Source organism: Mustela nivalis (assembly GCF_964662115.1).
Source record: "Mustela nivalis genome assembly, chromosome: 12".
NCBI classification, from domain to species: Eukaryota; Metazoa; Chordata; class Mammalia; order Carnivora; family Mustelidae; genus Mustela; species Mustela nivalis.
Window position 1 is genome coordinate 70,714,041 of NC_139031.1, and position 17,555 is coordinate 70,731,595.

Sequence of the window (17,555 nt, forward strand, 5' to 3'; positions counted from 1 at the left end):
CTTTGAAATTAACAAGTCATTTGTGGAGCAGAATTTTGAGACTAAGTATTTACAGGATATTTATCCCATTTTTCATTAAATTTTCACCAACCACTTTTAGTTCTATTGATGTTTTCCTAATTCCATTTTCCCCTATATTTATTTGTTATTTTACTGTGACAAACAGCTTTTGTTTCTTTCCATTTCTATCAGTATAGACACACAGAGTTTTGCTCTATTCAATAGCTTATAACCCATTACTGTTTCTATTGATGCTCAGATTGTCAGATTTGGACAGTGGGAACATCAAGCTGGCTCCTATGTAATTTGGTAACTCCCCATCATTCTTTGAATGTTTCCTTACTTTCCAGAAGAACAAGATATGCTGGGTTTGTCTTGTACTTTCCCTATCCCAGGACTGGAATCAGTTTTTTCTGATTTATGGAGTTTTTTTCTGATTTAAAGGAGTCTGTTTTATGCTATCTATTTTTAAAAGCAGGTCTTGGATAGTGGTTGTAAGTAATCTGTATTTATCATTTCTGGTTGGTAAATTAGTCTCTGGTGAATTTGATTAGCAAGAAAGGATTCTCTAGCACATAGTCAACCTCAATGAACCGGTCCAACTGAGAAGCAGACTCAGAATTGTGGTGTTAGTGTATTCAGCTGGGTTTGCTCAACCTGAAGCAGCTTCAGATTTCTAGTGCAGTGAATGGCTCTTCCATCGAAGGTGCTACCATAGAGCAGGGCTCAGTGAGGAGTACACACGAGAACTAGCCCAGAAGGCTGCAATCCAAAAAACTAAAAGCTCATTCCAGGCTTCAAAAATTTTAAGGTGACTTACCTATCAGGACCACTTCTCCTGGAAACCTCAAGTTCTGAAGAGTAAGGAAAGGTCCTCCTACCTAACCATTTAAGAACTCTCAATTTTCAAGAACACAGACCATTAGAAAATTCCACTGATGAGGCAAGAGGCAAATCTGGCACACTAACTTCACTCAGTGTTTTTTTTTTGGTGGAATGTTGAAACAGTCCAGTGAATTCCTGGGGACGACTCTTAGAAATGGATAAAGGGTCTTGATGCTCCTGGAATAACAGATCCATGTTTTCTAATTCCTTTCCAATTCTATTCTATAAGGCTTTAAATGGGGTTATATCTTCTTCAATTTACACACATTTGAGAAACATTTCTCAAAATAGTTTATTTATTGATTTATTTACTTTGAGAGAGTGCACGTGTGAGGAGGGGTGGGGGGAAGGGGAGAGAATCTTAAGTAGGCTCCATGCTCAGCGCAGGCCTAACCTCATGACCCTGAAATCATGACCTGAGCCAAAATCTAAAGTCACTGAACCAACTAAGTCACCCACATGCCCCTCAAAATATTTTACCTTAAAGCATTGAGGAAAAGGATAGAAACAAAAACTTGTAAAAATACATCTTTTAATAAACACCAAGAAATACAGTGCAATTTCACTGAGGTTTTACATTGCAGTTTACAACAAACATTATCTATTATAGTGTATAATTACAAGTAAAGGAAACTCAGAGGGGTTTTTTTGTTGTTTTTTTTTTGTTGTTGTTTTTTCTCCCATGGCTGGATAAACCAAATCGGGTGCATGATACCACATTTGAGGTTTGTTTCAAGCTGGCTTTCATAAAAGGCCCTTAACATTAATAGCTTGCAGCAACTACAACAAAAAACATATCCCCCATCACAATGATAGCCTGATGAGTGCTCAAAAATTATTAAAAAGGACTAAATACTTGCTTTCCTTTGATGGCTTTGAAAAATAGCTACTGAGGGCAAATCTGAAATATTAAAGACAATAAGGGAAACATCTGTTTCTTTTGCCTAGTGTAACCATAGTAAATACTAATTTAGACTACAGATTATGAAAGACTGCAAAAGATGCTTATAGAAAAAGCTTCACATTTATATTTATGATCCCATGGACTAAAACCTGTCTAGTGTATTAATGGCTGAGTCTACTTTTCTTTAACAATGTTGATACTAAGAACAGGAAGATGATAGAACTCTTGACACTTCTGGACAAATTTAGTGAGAGAGAGGGCTATATTTAATAGCAAAGGAGGAAACTAATATTAATCTTAAAATTAAACCTGCCATTGTTTTGGAGTGATCAAGATTCAGCTATGTCTGAGAAGAGTAAAAAGGAATGGAACTGAAGGTAATCAGAAGCTAGAACTAAAAAAAAACCATAGTTTTGCATGCTTTATACTAATGGCATTTAGAAATTATACAACGGAATTATTTGCTATATACATAAACTAGTGTTGTAATTAGGAAAAAAAAAGAAAAGTAGTACTTATATCCACAGAAGTACCAGAATCATATCCAGATTTGCAAAGAGGCATAATAATCTGTTTATCATGCAACTAGTGGTTTGTGGAATTTGTAATGGTTAATATAAAAAAGCTTTATGAACATAATGCTAATGTGTAGCAAAGTATACCAATTAAGTCAGCAGCTCAAATTTTCATAAGGGTAAAGACCCAATATCCCTGAATTTCTAAGAATTCATTTTAGTGTTAACACTGGTGCATCTAAATGTTACCCCATTAGAAGAGATTTTAAATACTCCTTCCTCTTCAATACATCATCATACTTTCAGAGGTAAAAGGGAACAATTTAATTTCTTTACCACTTTTGCCCATTCCCATGAATCTGATATAGTGTTACTATAGTGTCTAGGCTAATGTAGGTGCTCTAAAGGATCCAATGAATTGAATTTCTAAGTTCCAGAATATTGCTGATATTGTACAATAAGCCTGTCAGAAAGTCTTAGTTGAAATCTATTCCTTGATCAATGACTGAGAAATTAAGACCACCTGCCAATAAAGTGAGACTGTTTCCTAACTGTTAGGTAACAGTTTGATCTTCTTTGTTATATTAAAATTTCTTAGTGGATGGAACCGGATTTCATACTTTTCATGTATCCTCTATAGCACCCACTAAATTGTGGAGCAAAGATATATGCTCAAGGAAATAACCAGTGACGAAGGCAGGAACTGAATCAAGAGTGAATGTGGTCAAGGTGAAGCCATAACTTACTTCACTCATCATTCAAATGAATGAATCTCTGATGTTTTCAGTGAAGAATAGATGCTTGTCCCCTACCACTGTCTAAAAGAGAACAAACCACTTGGGCCTCTTTCTTTGTCACTAAGAGATTATACAAGGCCATGAGTACTACTTGGTGGATGCTATCTGGAAAAAAAAAAGGGTTTTCTGCCACAGAGGGGAAGCACCGATTCATCACATGGCCCATTTTAACTCTAATAATACAATTTATAGAATCATTAACTTTTGAAATTTTGTTAAATGTTATCCATACTAGTAGATATTTAAAATGTTATGCTTATTCTCTCTGACATCACTTAAAATGCATTTTTTAAAACACTGCCATGAGGTAGAAGATAAGGAATGCACAAAAGAAAGTATCTTCAAAATATGAAACTCTGTTTTATATAATTAACCCCGAGAGAGAAGTAAGAAAAGTTACAGCCTTAAGCTGGTAGACTGACTACTGTTAAAATATTACACTTACCTGAAAGAAATTTCTTATATTTGAAATTGCCCTTTTTTCCCAGTTTAAGGTATTATATAAAAAGGACAATACACTTTCTAAAATACTCATAAAGATCACGTATAATAGCCTCTCTTAGTCTTCATATTTTACTTTACCATGTTGCTCTAAATTACCTCAACTGAGACACGGGTCCTTTCCACTTGAATAACTGATTAGATATCAATATAGAGGTTAAAAATCTTTCTATCATAAGAAGCAAGATAAAATGATTCACATTTAAAATAATGTACTTTTCATAAAACTAGCAGCACTTCATTCTACCAGGATATACAAATTTGGCTTCATTGACTGGTCAGAAACAAAGGAAAACGTATGTGGGTCCTTGTACAAGGGAAATGTGAGGCTACAAGTGTTCTCTGAGAACTAACTATTTCCACATTAGGTGGTGTGTGAAACTACTGGAATGTCAATTTCGATGGCAGAGAGGCGGGAGCGTGCTGAATAGGGCTGTGAGTAGGTATGCATACTGGGAGGATGGGAGTACAGTGGCTGCCAGAACGGAGAAGGCAAAGATTTGCATGCACAGTACCAAATAAACAGCAGAAGGGAAGTCATATACAGGCCCCCAGCACTAGCCATAGTGACATACACTGCGTAGTCAAATGTAAAGACTGGCTCAAACTTCTTGTTCAGATGAATGTTATAAAAGATGACCCAGATGGAAGGGGAGAGGCTCACAGTACCTGCCAGGAAAAACAGCAGCCCGGCCACCAGGTGGCAGCCTGCACTATTGACCAGGCACTTGGCCAGTTTGATGTTGGGCACTGAGGACCTGAAGGCCGTGTTGCACATTCCAATCAGGCAGAGCAGCAGGGCACCCATCGCAATCAGGATGCTGAGAGGCAGGGCAAACTGGAGGACCCGCAAGTCCAGCTGGTCAACTGATGAGTACCAAGTAGTATCATACATCAGGCAGTCACTGCTCCCATCATATCGGGCACACTTCACCCACAGGCCAGTGTACACAGTCAGATTCTTCTCGTTTCTGTTGAATGTGATCAGTCGTAATTTCCTCCAGTTGGGAAGCAGAGTCCCCGCAAAGAGGCCTGCTACCGAGGCGATTCCACACAGGAAGGAGAGGACTGTGGCTGCATGGACATCCCGACAGCCCATGGCAGGCAGGCTTGTGCAGTACTGTCAGTCAGACTGGGGGGTGACACACAAGAGGACACATCATGAGGGAACAATAGGAGAGCATAGCAGGAAGGGTGGTGCTGATTGGCAGCACAACTAATGACGTCAATGCAAAGAGGGAAAGTCTGTCCCTGTTTCCTGTGTACAATATGAAGGTATATAAACACATGTGCATGTGACAGCAGAGCACAGGAGCACTCACCTATTGGTTGCCAGTGGCTCCGTCAGGGAACAACCAAAGATCTGAGGTCATTGTGCATGAGTATTTTATTTCCCAGCAAATCAGAGGAACAATCAAAATACTTTCAAATCCTCTTAACATTACATATGAGTCTCTCAATTGTCAATAATCACTCATTCAACACACATCTACCAAATACTTTCCTGTGTCAGCCACTCAAATACATAGAGTCAGAGCACTCATCAACCATCAACAACAAACACCACAAATTCAACCTCCAATGCTCATGTGAATGTAAAATGAAACAAGCATGAAGCTGAGGTGAAGGTGGCTCAGAAACGACAAATATGTAAGAAAAGAAGGATCACAGGACAGGAGACTGGCTGAGGGAGGACCCTGACTAGGTTCCAATCCCCACTTCCTCACTAGCCAAGTGACCTTGGGTCAGCTATAGAACTCTGTGATTCCTTTTCCTCATCTGTAAAATGAGAAAAATAACAGTACCTGGCTTACAGAGTTAAGTATTCAGTGAGTTAATATACACTGTTCACTGCTTAAAACATGTTTGGCACACTGTAAGAGCAATTCAAATGTTAACTACTTTTTAGCACTCAGTGACCAGCTCAGTGCCTGGCACATTGGAGCAGTTTAAAGAATATTGCTGAATAAATGTTAAGTAAGAAAAACCAACATCTCATTCCTATATACTAGCATACTAGATAATTACAAAATGTAAATGAACTCTCCAGTGAGTTAGTCAAATGAAAAGAAGAGAACAAAGATACCTGAAATGATTCTGTTCAACTATTTCCTGGCTGATTCAAGATGACTTGCATGCTTTTCAAGTTATTACACTTGTGGTTATTGGTTATTATACCATTACTGCTCATATAAGATGAAAGCACAAATTCCTGAAGTAATGACAACCTATCTCTATTAACACTATTGCAAGAAAAAGAAAAAAGTAGCCAGGCTTTTCTTTCATTCCAAATTAAAAGGCTGTGTTCTTTTTCTGCATGTGACAAAGTATAAAGACCAGTATCTAGTTTGGCTTTAATTTAAGAGTTTGAAATGCACTCTCCAAACACCACTAAAGTGTGTTTTCTCTGCCTTCTATCACACCCCCAATGAGGCAACACAACAGACCAATAAAGTAGTACATTTACTTTTTTTAGTCAGATGATGAAGGAAAAAGGTTGAGAATATTATTGTTTCTGAATACAGTATGTGTTCAGAGTACCTATGACCATCTGCAAAGTCAAATATTATCTGCTGTGAGGGTGGAATAGCATTTCCAGGAGTTCAGGGACCAGAAAGAAGATCAAAATGCTAAACTGGGTTAGGATTTGATCAAAATGTGTCTGAATGGGAAGGTACATTTTTTTTCTTTAGAAAACAACATATTTGCATATTTAATCTGGTCATGTAAACTAGGAATAATTTTACTAGCAGAAAATATATAGGTATATGCATACATATATAACTGTACAATATAAAATCAGTTTAAGTACAAGTGAACCATATTTCAAAGTCCTCAAGTTAGGCATAGTTTTAGGTTTTTCCATTAATATTAATTTGCTACTTGTTTATCATGTTGTCTTCTGTCAATATTACCAGGAGTAGCAATTACTTACAAATATATTGTTTACAGATAAAAACAAATCAAAGGAATTGTAGTCGTAATTTATATTTTTCATGCAAAATAGGGAGAAAAACTATCTTGCTTAATTTTAGCAACCAACCACCTTGTTTCAGTATGGATACTGTGGTTCAGGTTTGAGGATGTTTATGCTGGAAAAGGCTACTAATGATGTCAACCTCCAAAATGTGGCTTCTTACTAGTTTTTGCTCACTTACCTGTCTCCCCCCATATGCTGTTAGCAACCTGTACAGTGCCTAGCATGTAAATCATTCTAGGAATATTTGAATAAATGAATACTGGCACTGTTCCAAGACCACAGTAACTCACAAAGGTAGGCTACTGATAATGCAGAACTGGACAAAGAAGTAGCTATTAACAAGTAGTAATTCATTCAATCAATCAATTCATTCAACTCAGGTATTTACTGAGTATCCAGCACATGCAAAATACTGTTAGGCCCTGGAACAACTGAGCATACTAAGATCTGGAACCTGCTCCAATGTGTTAACAATCAAAGTGAGGGAAAGAATATGCTGTTCTATGAGGAGTCAATTATGCTGAGAGTGAATCAACTAAATAATTACTATATGTTAATGGGTAATTGTTAAATATCAAGCAGAGTGAACCAATAAAGTACCTGTTTATAAAAAATGTATCATCCAGGGTTAGAGAAAGACTAAGCAATGAAAGAGAATGATGATTTGATTAAAGCTGTGAAGACATAAGAAAAAGGTTCCCTCTCTTTCTCTCAAAGCTTCAGAACTCCTTTAGACAATGTATTCACAGTTCTATCCCAATCATAAATTCCCTCTTGCTTTCAGAGATAGAGGTAAAAACTTGGGAGTATCAATAAAATTGAGACTTCTCCAATCAAGCTGCCTTGTACCACTAATTCCTACAATGAAAAGGGGATGATAAACAAGATCAGAATGAATGACTTTATTATTATAAATAAATTCCTGTAATTCTTAGATTATAGACTATCAAATGACACTAATGAGCAGAGATAGGTCAATATTTACTTCAGAATCAAGGGTTACTGAAGCATCATTAGCTCAGATCCCAGAGACTGACAAAGTTCTAATTTACACAGCCAACAAGGATACCAGGACATTTCTTCAGAAGGGAAATACTATTAACCTCAATTCTTTAGCTAATTTCAATCTCAGTGCTGGAATTAATGTCCTTGCTCTTTATAACCTTCTCTGGCTACTTTCCTTATGACCTGTTCTTAACTCCACATCTGCATGATCTGGTAAGTCACGTATCTCACTAGAGGGATGAGAAATCATTTCATAGGGAGATGGAATATAGTTAGTGATTTAAAACTGAAAATAATGCTGATTCTCAGATTAGTATTTGTTCATATTAAGAGGGTGAAAGATCTCTACTCTTGTCCCACACCAATTAATTTTTAACCCAAAATAATTGTTTCAGATGCAAATCTGATTATTTCACTATATTTCTTTCTTTCTTTTTAATTTTCTTAAGTAATTTCTAGAGCCATTGTGGGGCTCAAGCCCATAATCTGGAGATCAAGAGTTGCATGCTTCACCAGCTGAGCCAGCCAGGTGCCCCTCACTACATCTCTTACTTTCAGTGCCTTCCTATTTCCCTCGGAATACAGTTTCTAAATTTCAAAACTTTTCCATGGCTCCCAAAGATTCAAATCCCACCATCAGTTCCTATCAAATTCAAATTCTCAATCTCCTTATGTGTCACTCTCCCATCTAACATGTTACAGACTAAGTAGCCATATTGCTTTTTTTTCTAACTTTTCAAAATTTTGTAGTTTTATATTTGGCTAAGGACTTTACTTCATGCTATTTTTCCTTCTAGAACTTTAATTCCATTCTACTCTTTGCTTACCTAAAAGGTATTTATTTTTCTAATTTTCAGGAAGGCTGGCCCTAAACCTGTTCTCTCCTCCCTTATTCTTAACCTTCCCCCAGCCCTGGTTATACACTCTGAATTCACCTTTTTACCTTCTCTTTGGGAGCAGTGATTATGCCTATAATTCCTTGTTTAGTATTTATCTTTCTCACTAGACTGAATTCGAGGATGACAGAGAGCCTTCTCTTTTATTCACTGTGTCCCACACTGATACACAGAAGGCACTTGATTTGTTAGATACCTGAACAAACAAACAAATGTAAGGTCCAAATGGGTATGGTCAGGATCCAGAGAGAAAGTTACAAATCTGCTCTGTTATCATTTTCTTTCTTTTCTTTCTTATTCATTCATTCATTCATTCATTCATTCATATCCTGTGTTTGGCAGCCTCCAAGTTGCTTCTAGACCATGCCCTCCACTTTCCATTCGTTATTAGCCAGTCTCTCCCATTATTTAAAACAAAGTTCATTTTCTTCCCCTAAAACAGTCCCCTAAAAATGAGACCATTCCCAAGTATTTACATAAAGACTATTCTTCTGAGAAAATACGTAACTAAGTTTGGCAACACTAGTTAACTTTCACAGTGGCAAGGAATCAATCAATTATACCTGTGCTGATTCTCATGCTTTCAACTCAATAGGTTTGTTACTACTGGATATACTCCCTCTTTTTATTAACAGGTTAATAGATCAAATTAATTTCTGTTTATCCAAACAATACTATTTATAGAGCAAAACAATTTATTATATTTGTATTTGTATTTTCTTTTTAATACAGCAATGGAGAAAAAAGATAAACATCTTTTTGCCATACGAAAATCTCTTTTTGGAACTGTAGAAAATGTGCCAGGTTAAGAATACACTAACAAATCTAAGTAGCACTCTTGAACACAAACTAGGCAAGAGCCTTAAGCTGGGTCAGATATACAGATATCTGGGCTTGTTGTGAGTGGCAACTTGATATTATAGCCCAGGCAATCAAAGACCCAAATGCCAGTCACAACCTACCATTTACACACTGGGCAAGGCATCTATGTCCTCTGAACCTCAAATATCTCATCTGTAAAATGTTCCCCAAGGTGTGTGTAAGATCATGAATAGTAAAGCCCTTTGTAAAACATAATATGGTCAGAAATTTAAGTTTATTATGATTATTAGTAGGCTTATTTATTTTCTTTAGCTAGGAATGTGCTTTTCTTCTGGACCTCAGCAATCAATCACAGATGATTACAGCCATGTAACACTAATAACAGAGCACTCTCTATGGCGTAGTTACTGACCAAATCAAATAAGCACTCTGTTTCAAAACAAGCACTTCACATTTGTCATCTATCTATTTCATGGTGATTTTTAGAAGTAGATGGATAAAATTTGATACACAGTTAAAGGTTATCAAATATGTCATTTTCAAATAAAAATGTTTTTAAAAAGATACCTGTCCTGTGGTTTTGAATAGCATTCAAAGAAGTCTGAGGAAGGAATAATACCTAATAGCTTTAGGAATTCACAGACCCACCACTGTGTAATTTTTTCAGGGATAATCCGGAATAGTTATATGAGAAGACATGTGTAACAGCAACTACATTACTTCTTGATGGTAAGATGAGCAGTCCCTTTTACCTGTAATTGAGTTTTCTTAAAAACTACAGGTTATATCAATCACTGCTCTCACAAAGGAGGTCTATCATAAAACTTCATTTTCTTGAACAACAGAAAAACATGACATCTGATAATACAGTGGAAAAAGGAAAAGGAGTAAAATCAAAGGATGTACTTACTCTTTGAGGTACTTGACAGGTCTAAATCAACTTTAATCAACTTAGAAGAAATATATGCACATCTGAATAGACAGAAGAGATGATTGGGCCTAAAGAAATAGGAAAAATAAATACAGTACTTCTTTAATAAATACGTGTGTGTGTGTATACACACACGCATAAACACACACACACACACACACACACACACACATAATGGGTTTTTTAGATTCTATCCAGGACGAATAAGGAGGCCCAGGGAAACACTGTGCAATTAGTTGTCTTGGAAGTAAAACAAATTCATTGTTTCTTTTGTACTTTTTAGAAGGATACGGATAACAAAACTAGGCTAAGTTGATCTGTACTGTGCGTCCTAAAATTTGCAACTAGAATGCTTTTTTGAGTTTACAGTTCCACCAATGGCTCAATGTGCCATTTAAATATGTTTCCACAGATCTATTTTAACCATCAACCACTTCCTTTTCAAGTACTATTTATCTCAATAGGTAGGATGAGGATGCAAACTTATAAACACCAGAGAACTTCCTGGATTAAGGCATTTATTACTGGCCCCATTATTATGCAGAATGTCGTCCTCAACAGTCTCCCCAGAAGAGATTTCAAATTATGATTTTTTTTTTTTCTTTTCTAAATGTATGTTTCTTAAGTTGGTATCATGCATAACTGGTCACTCCCAATTAAGGGAACATTGTTTTACAATTAAAAACTCACATTAGGATCCCTGAGCTTTCGTTCTAAGTGGGGTTACCAAGTCTGGCCTTCCTCTAACGTGGTAACCGGCGCCTTCCAAGACCGATTACACACAGCTTGGGCTTCAGAATAAAGCAAACCAAGCTTCCAGCGCAACCCGCACTCCCCTTCCTCGCCTTTCCTTTCCTTCGAGCCCTGTCCTTAGGAGCACCAGAGCTAGCCGAAAGAGAGGGGGAAACAGCGGGGGGAGCTCTCCTGGTCAGAGCCAATCGAAAGAGACCGCAACAGTGACTGTTACCGCTCTCGGAACAAGCCCACCCCTGCAACACTGAGTGGGTTTGAACCGCGAGCAGGTCATCATTACACAACCAGCTGGTGATTCAAAAATAGCAACCTGCAGCTCCACACCGCACACTCCGCCGGCCAAGCCTAAACCCTCGGCTGCTCCTGCAAGACATCTCGACATTTCCATACTCCTGTGTACACAATTTTTTAAAGCCTTATCAATTATCTCTTCATTCAATTTTCACGTCCACTGAGGTGGTCAGCAGTTTTCGGTGTCCCCGATTCCCTTCGATTTAGCTATTTTACACAAAATCCTCAACGACTTATGCAAAAGACCTCCAAATCAGATTCTTGACCACACCTACCTGTTCCTCACATCGAAGACACTTCACTCTCCCACACTGAGGAGCTTCTTAGAGCGTCTCCCTCTCAGCTTCCCAGGAAGTGCGTTCCTAGCGAGCCGCCCCGGAGGCTTCTGGGAGCGTAGTCAGGTTTTCCCGAGGCTCTACTCAGGAATGCCCTGGATAACTGGGAGACTACAATTCCCAGAATTCACTGGGCCGCGGCTGCAGGCAACATCCTGCGATCGCCTCCTGCGGTTCTCCCGCACCTCGCGCCTCCTTACTCCGGTTGCAGCGTTAGCTCCGTCCAGATTTGGGTTACAGGTGTTAAAAAAAAAAAAAAAAAAAAGTTAAACGAAATAAAACTAAAAATGGTTTGGAGTTGGATACCCAAGTAAATATTTCCTACTAAATGTGATCTCCCCGTAAGGTTTGTTAACAAAAGTGCTTAAATACTTTTTTCCGCAAAGCATTTACCAAGGCGCAAAGTAGAAAAGCTCAAACTCTAGAATTCATTTTGAAAATGTTCAAAGATACAGAGAACTTGAATAGTACAATGAACACCCATAAGCTCACTTTCTGGATTCAACAACTATCCTCATTTATCTTATCTCCACTTACGTTGTGATCCCTAAGGTGATAGGCATCATGACACTTCAGCATCCTTAGTTTTAAATATTTAAGAACATATTTAACTGCCTACTTTAATATGGGGTTTTGCTACATATTAGTTGGGTGGCCTTGGGCAAGTTACCTTTCTGAGGTTATCTGTAATGAGGATAATAAGACTACCTCCATCATAGAATTGTCTTGAAAATTAAGGAACTATATACAGGCAAAGCGCTGAGCACATAACTAGCTATTAGATATTTAAAATAACTACTCTTGTGCACAATTTCAACTATCCTGTCCCTTTCTTTGTGGCTTCTCCTAAATATGAAGTACTTTGTTAGTGAATATTGGAATTAAAGATTTCAGAAGTCTTGTATAGGACTGATGCATTTTACATATATAACGGATGTGGAAGTGTCACGATGCATACTAATTTCAAACGGCCACACACAGAGATAAAGTAAATGTGGCAAATGTTGATAATTCTTGAATTATCGGAAGTTAATTCTTGAATTCTTGAGAGGAAGCGTAAGGGTGTGTTCATTTACTGTTTCAACTCACTGTATCTTTAAAAATTTTTCAAGATAAACGTTTGATAAAAAGCATCACATTTTAAACAAAAGTAGAGGGTTATATCCCTCCTTATCCACTCTGCCCCTGTACTTAACTTGGGCAAGTTAAGTAGCCTTTTTCTGGCTCAGGGTCTTACCTGTAGTTGAAAAAAAAAAAAAAAAAAGATTAAGTGAGTTACTACTATGGAGAAGTTTACAACAGTGTCTGATGTTTTTACCATTTTTCTTTTTGTGTTGCTCGAGGAACTTTTTATTAGTGATGGAAAACACCTTCTCATCTTCCATACTGCTTCAGAAGATGGATAGAGTTATCTAAGTTCTGAAGCAATCCAATCCCAAAGCTAGACCTAGAAATGTAATTATGAGAAAGAAAGATTGAGGGTAAAAGGATCTCTGAGCTCAGGCCAGCCAGATGGATGATGGCAATATGACACAGCACATCTCACTTCTTTGCTCTGAATTTCAATTCTTTCATCTATAAAACTGAATTAAATCCAATAACTGTGTACAAAATCATTTTATAATTTGGTTCCCAATCACAATGAATTAACCTGGTTAGCAGACTTTGGCTGGGATGTATATGTAGTTGATTATAAGGATTTAAAAAAAAAATAACAGCACCAAAAGGAAGGGATGGGCTATTTCTAAACTTACTGATAAGTTCCCATCTATGGTTAGCCTGGCCTTTGGTATAGCAAAGATAGAACAAAATACTTGTGTACCATAGTGAGACTAGATTTTTGGAATATCATTCTCAGAAGTACTTTAAGTAAGACTTTAGATCAGCAATTAACAATCCTGGCTTTCCATTTTTTCTCAACAGAGAAAACTCATTAAAGAGTAAATCAAATCTTAAAACAAATTCACTGCCTTACACCACCATCAAAATTCTACAAATATCTATTTACTGTATTAGTTTCCTATTGCTGCTGTACCAAATTATCACGAAGTTCAGTGCCTTAAAATAACCACAAATTTATTATTTATTTTACAGTTCTGGTGGCCAGAAACCTGACACAGACCTTACTGGGCTTACCTAAAGGTGCTGATAGGGCTGTATTTTTTCTGCGGGCTTCAGGGGAGACTGTTTCCTTGTCTTCTCCAGCTTCAACTGCAGACACCTGCATTCCTTGGCTTATGGCCTCCTTCCATTCCCAAACTCAACAATAGCTGCTCCAATCTTTCAACATCTAAATCACATCACTCTAATATTCTTCTGCATCTCTCTTTCAAGAGCACTTCTGATAACATCAAACCCACTCAGACCACCCCAGGTAATTTCTCTGTTTTATGGTCATCTGATGAGCAGCTGTAATACTCCCTTGCCATGTAACAGAATGTATTCACAGAGTCTCGAGATGAGATTTAGGACATCTTTACGGAACCATTATTTTACTTGCCATAGTCACTAATCACTTCTTCCTATTTGAATCCAAGGGTCTCTTTTTGGTTTTCATTCTCTTCTACTTCCTCCAGGTCCGCATTGCACAATTCTGATTGCCTCTTTTTTTCCTAAACTCTGCTTTCTCATTTTTGGAAACACCAACATTTCTACTTCTCTTCTAGTTTACCTGATTTGTTCCCTGTCTGCCTGTTGCTTTCATTTTCTCATTCTTACTCCCCAGTTATCAAAAGGCTCTGTCCTGGGACCCTATCAATGAAAACTTCTTAGAGGGCAACCCGTTTTTTTAATCTCCCCAAATCCACATCTGCCTAAGACTTTCCAAAATTTCAGTACGATTTCTAATTACCCCATATGATTAACTATTATTACCTTAACATTCTCCAAATACAAAATAGTTGTACTGCTTTTGTCTTCCATCATTCCTTATTTTGTCAGTGGTTTCCCCTCTTACCTTTTTTTGGTATCTTCTTTATACCTTTTACTCAAATTAGGAACCACACACTGATTCTTTCTTTGAAATATCCATTTGACCTTTATTCACTACAAAGAATAGTTGCAGTCCTATTTAAAGCCCTCACCTTGGGGCAAATGGGTGGCTCAGTTAATTGTTGGGACTCTTGGTTTTAACTCAGGTCATGATCTCAGGGTCATAGGATCCAGCCCCACATGGAGCCTCAGTGTGCAGTCTGCTTGAGATTCTTTCCCTTTTCCTCTGCCTCCCTCTCCCCACCCCCACCACTCACACACATGCTCATGCTCTCTCAAATAAAATCTTAAAAAAAAAAAAATGAAGCCTAACTCTTTACAGTAAGATATGTGCAACCATTTCCTTACATAAATATTAATGTCAATTTAAAAATAATAGAGAACACTCAATATTTATTACATTCCAAGGATGTTTTCTATGAAACATCTAATTTAATCACAATAAATCCATATTAATGACAAAGAAATTGAGACACAGAGAGATTAAATAAGGTGCTCGAAATCAAGAAGTAGTAAGTGAAGGATATTCTCAAAAGGTTGCTGTCACCATTCAGAACTCTTCAGATTCAGGGCAGTCTCCTTACTTTGGATTTCTTACTCTAAACGCTTATTGAAGCTATTACTGAAGTTGGAATGTCTTCCTACTACCCTCTCTGCCCAAATCCTACCTACCTTCCCCCTTGTCTGAATAATTTTATCTTCTGTAAATTATACACATCAACTCCAAATGGAAACTAACATAATATTTCCTTTTTGTGTGTTAGTCATATCTCACCACAGTATTTCCAATTCCCTAACTGAAACTCAACAGATACAGATTTTAAAAACTTCTGGGGGTGCCTGGGTGGCTCAGTCGGTTGAGTGTCCAATTCTTAGATGTTGGCTCAGGTCATGATCTCGGGGTATTGAGATCGAGCTTTAAATCAGGCTCCATGCACAGCAGGGAGTCTGCTTGGGATTCTCTCTCTCCCTCGCCCTCTGGCCACCCCCCATGTGCACTCTCTTTCTGAAATAAATAAATACATCTTAAAAAAAAAAACCCTCCCCATTTACTATTTTTTGGAGGAACCTACCAAATAAAAAATATTAACTATTAATTGGAAAGTATAGAGAGAAAAATAAGTAAATGTTACAGGAAGAATGTGTTCCTCAAAAATTCCAATGCTGGAATCCTAACTCTTTCAATTTATCTCAGGATGTAACCTTATTTGGAGACAGGGTTTTTATAAAACTAATCAGGTTAAAAAGAGGTCATTAGTGAGACGTAATCCAACAGGGCATTTCCTTATGAAAAGGAAAAACTTGGAGACACATACACACACAGAATACCATGTGAAGAAGAAGGCAGAAACTGGGGTGCTGCTTCTACAAGGCAAGGAACGCTGCAAACCACTAGAAGCTAGGCAGGTGACATGGAAGAGAATCTCTCTCAACAGCCCTCAGAAAGGACCACCTCTGTCAGCATCTTCATCTCCTACTTCTAGTTTCCAGAATTGTGACACAATATATTTCTGTCGTTCAGTTTGTGGTACTTTTTAAAGGTAGCCTTAGCAAACTAATACAGGAAATAAGGGAAGAAGGTTCTGGATAATCAAGCAGTGAGCTGTCACTTTAAAAATGGTTGGGACTTTGTTGTCTACTATATAAGAGGAAGGGTGACCACACGTTTCCAATATTCTTTAATAAAGTGACTAGTGAATAAGGGGAAGAAGGGAAGGAAAGTGTACAAAAGAACTGGCTTAAAGCAGGATAACTGAAGGCTTTTGCCTATAATTGCATTCAGGTGTTGTAAATCTTTGTCATGTACCATGCTTATTACCCTCTCCTTCGACCACCACTATTTTTAACCTAGTTTTTACAGATAAACCTGTATGTTAAACTTTTGATGAATGTGTTACAAATTTGGAATTATGACATTAGTGATTCTTTAAAGCAGCTGAGTTTTTCTGATTTCTATTTTTATAAGAAAGGCCATGTGTGCACATTATATTGCTCTTATAACTTCTCTTGACCTCAAGGTAGCACCAGTTCATATTAAGATTTGTTTTTGAAACTGAGCCTCAAGTATTTTATAGTACTCTTATTTCTCCCCCTTAGGATTTTGTTGACCAGAGGCTTTTACTTATTGTCACACAATCACGTGGCAAATCCACTGAAATCCGGAAGCTTCTATTCAATGCCTGCTCTTGATTTAAAGTTTTCCAATTTCCCTCAATTTGCAGCAAACCATATACAAATAAAACTGAAGGCATATTTTAGATTTATTATCATATTATTTTTCTTGGGGTGCCTGGGTGGCTCAGTTGGTTGGGTGACTGCCTTTGGTTCAGATCACGATCCCAGAGTCCTGGGATCAAGCCCCGAATCAGACTCCTTGCTCAGCGAGGAGCCTGCTCCTCCCTCTGCCTGTCGCTCCCCCCTGCTTGTGGTCTCTCTCTGGCTCTCTCTCTGAAAAATAAATAAAAAAATAAAAGAAATTCATATCCTTTTTCTTAAGAAAATTACACCATGGTCTTCTTAGAGCCTCTCATACAGGAATAATACCAGTAATAATGTTTGATAACAAATAAGAAAATGAAAGCACTGGTCAGAAGATATTGGCAGCTTCAGAAAAATATGTTAAAATATGTGCCACTGGGGTGCCTGGGTGACTCAGTCATTAAACATCTGCCTTCGGCTCAGGTCATGGTCCGAGGGTCCTGGAATTGAGCCCCGCATTGGGCTCTCTGCTTGGCAGAAAGCCTGTTTCTCCCTCTCAAACTCCCCCTGCTGTGTCTCTCTCCCTCTCAAATAAATAAATTAAAAAAAAAATTTTTTTAAAAAGTGCCATGAACAAAGGAAGTTTTGTCCTTTCCTTTCAACTTCAATCACTTAAGTTTAAAAAACAAATAGAAAAAGCTCCAACTTTGGCATATATTGCTCCAAAATTACTTATATTATAAACTACAT

The 17,555-nt window shown here is 37.5% G+C and overlaps 1 protein-coding gene across 1 annotated transcript; it reads right to left on the reverse strand.

Annotated features, from left to right (window-relative positions):
• Window positions 1-1,400: 1,400 nt before the first annotated feature.
• CLDN12 (claudin 12) lies at window positions 1,401-11,716 on the reverse strand. The gene is made up of 3 exons (XM_082692302.1): window positions 11,556-11,716; window positions 10,216-10,304; window positions 1,401-4,734 (listed from the first exon to the last, which is right to left on the reverse strand). The coding sequence occupies exon 3, from the start codon at window positions 4,699-4,701 to the stop codon at window positions 3,967-3,969; it is 735 nt and encodes a 244-aa protein (XP_082548428.1). The 5' UTR covers window positions 4,702-4,734; window positions 10,216-10,304; window positions 11,556-11,716; the 3' UTR covers window positions 1,401-3,966.
• Window positions 11,717-17,555: the final 5,839 nt, after the last annotated feature.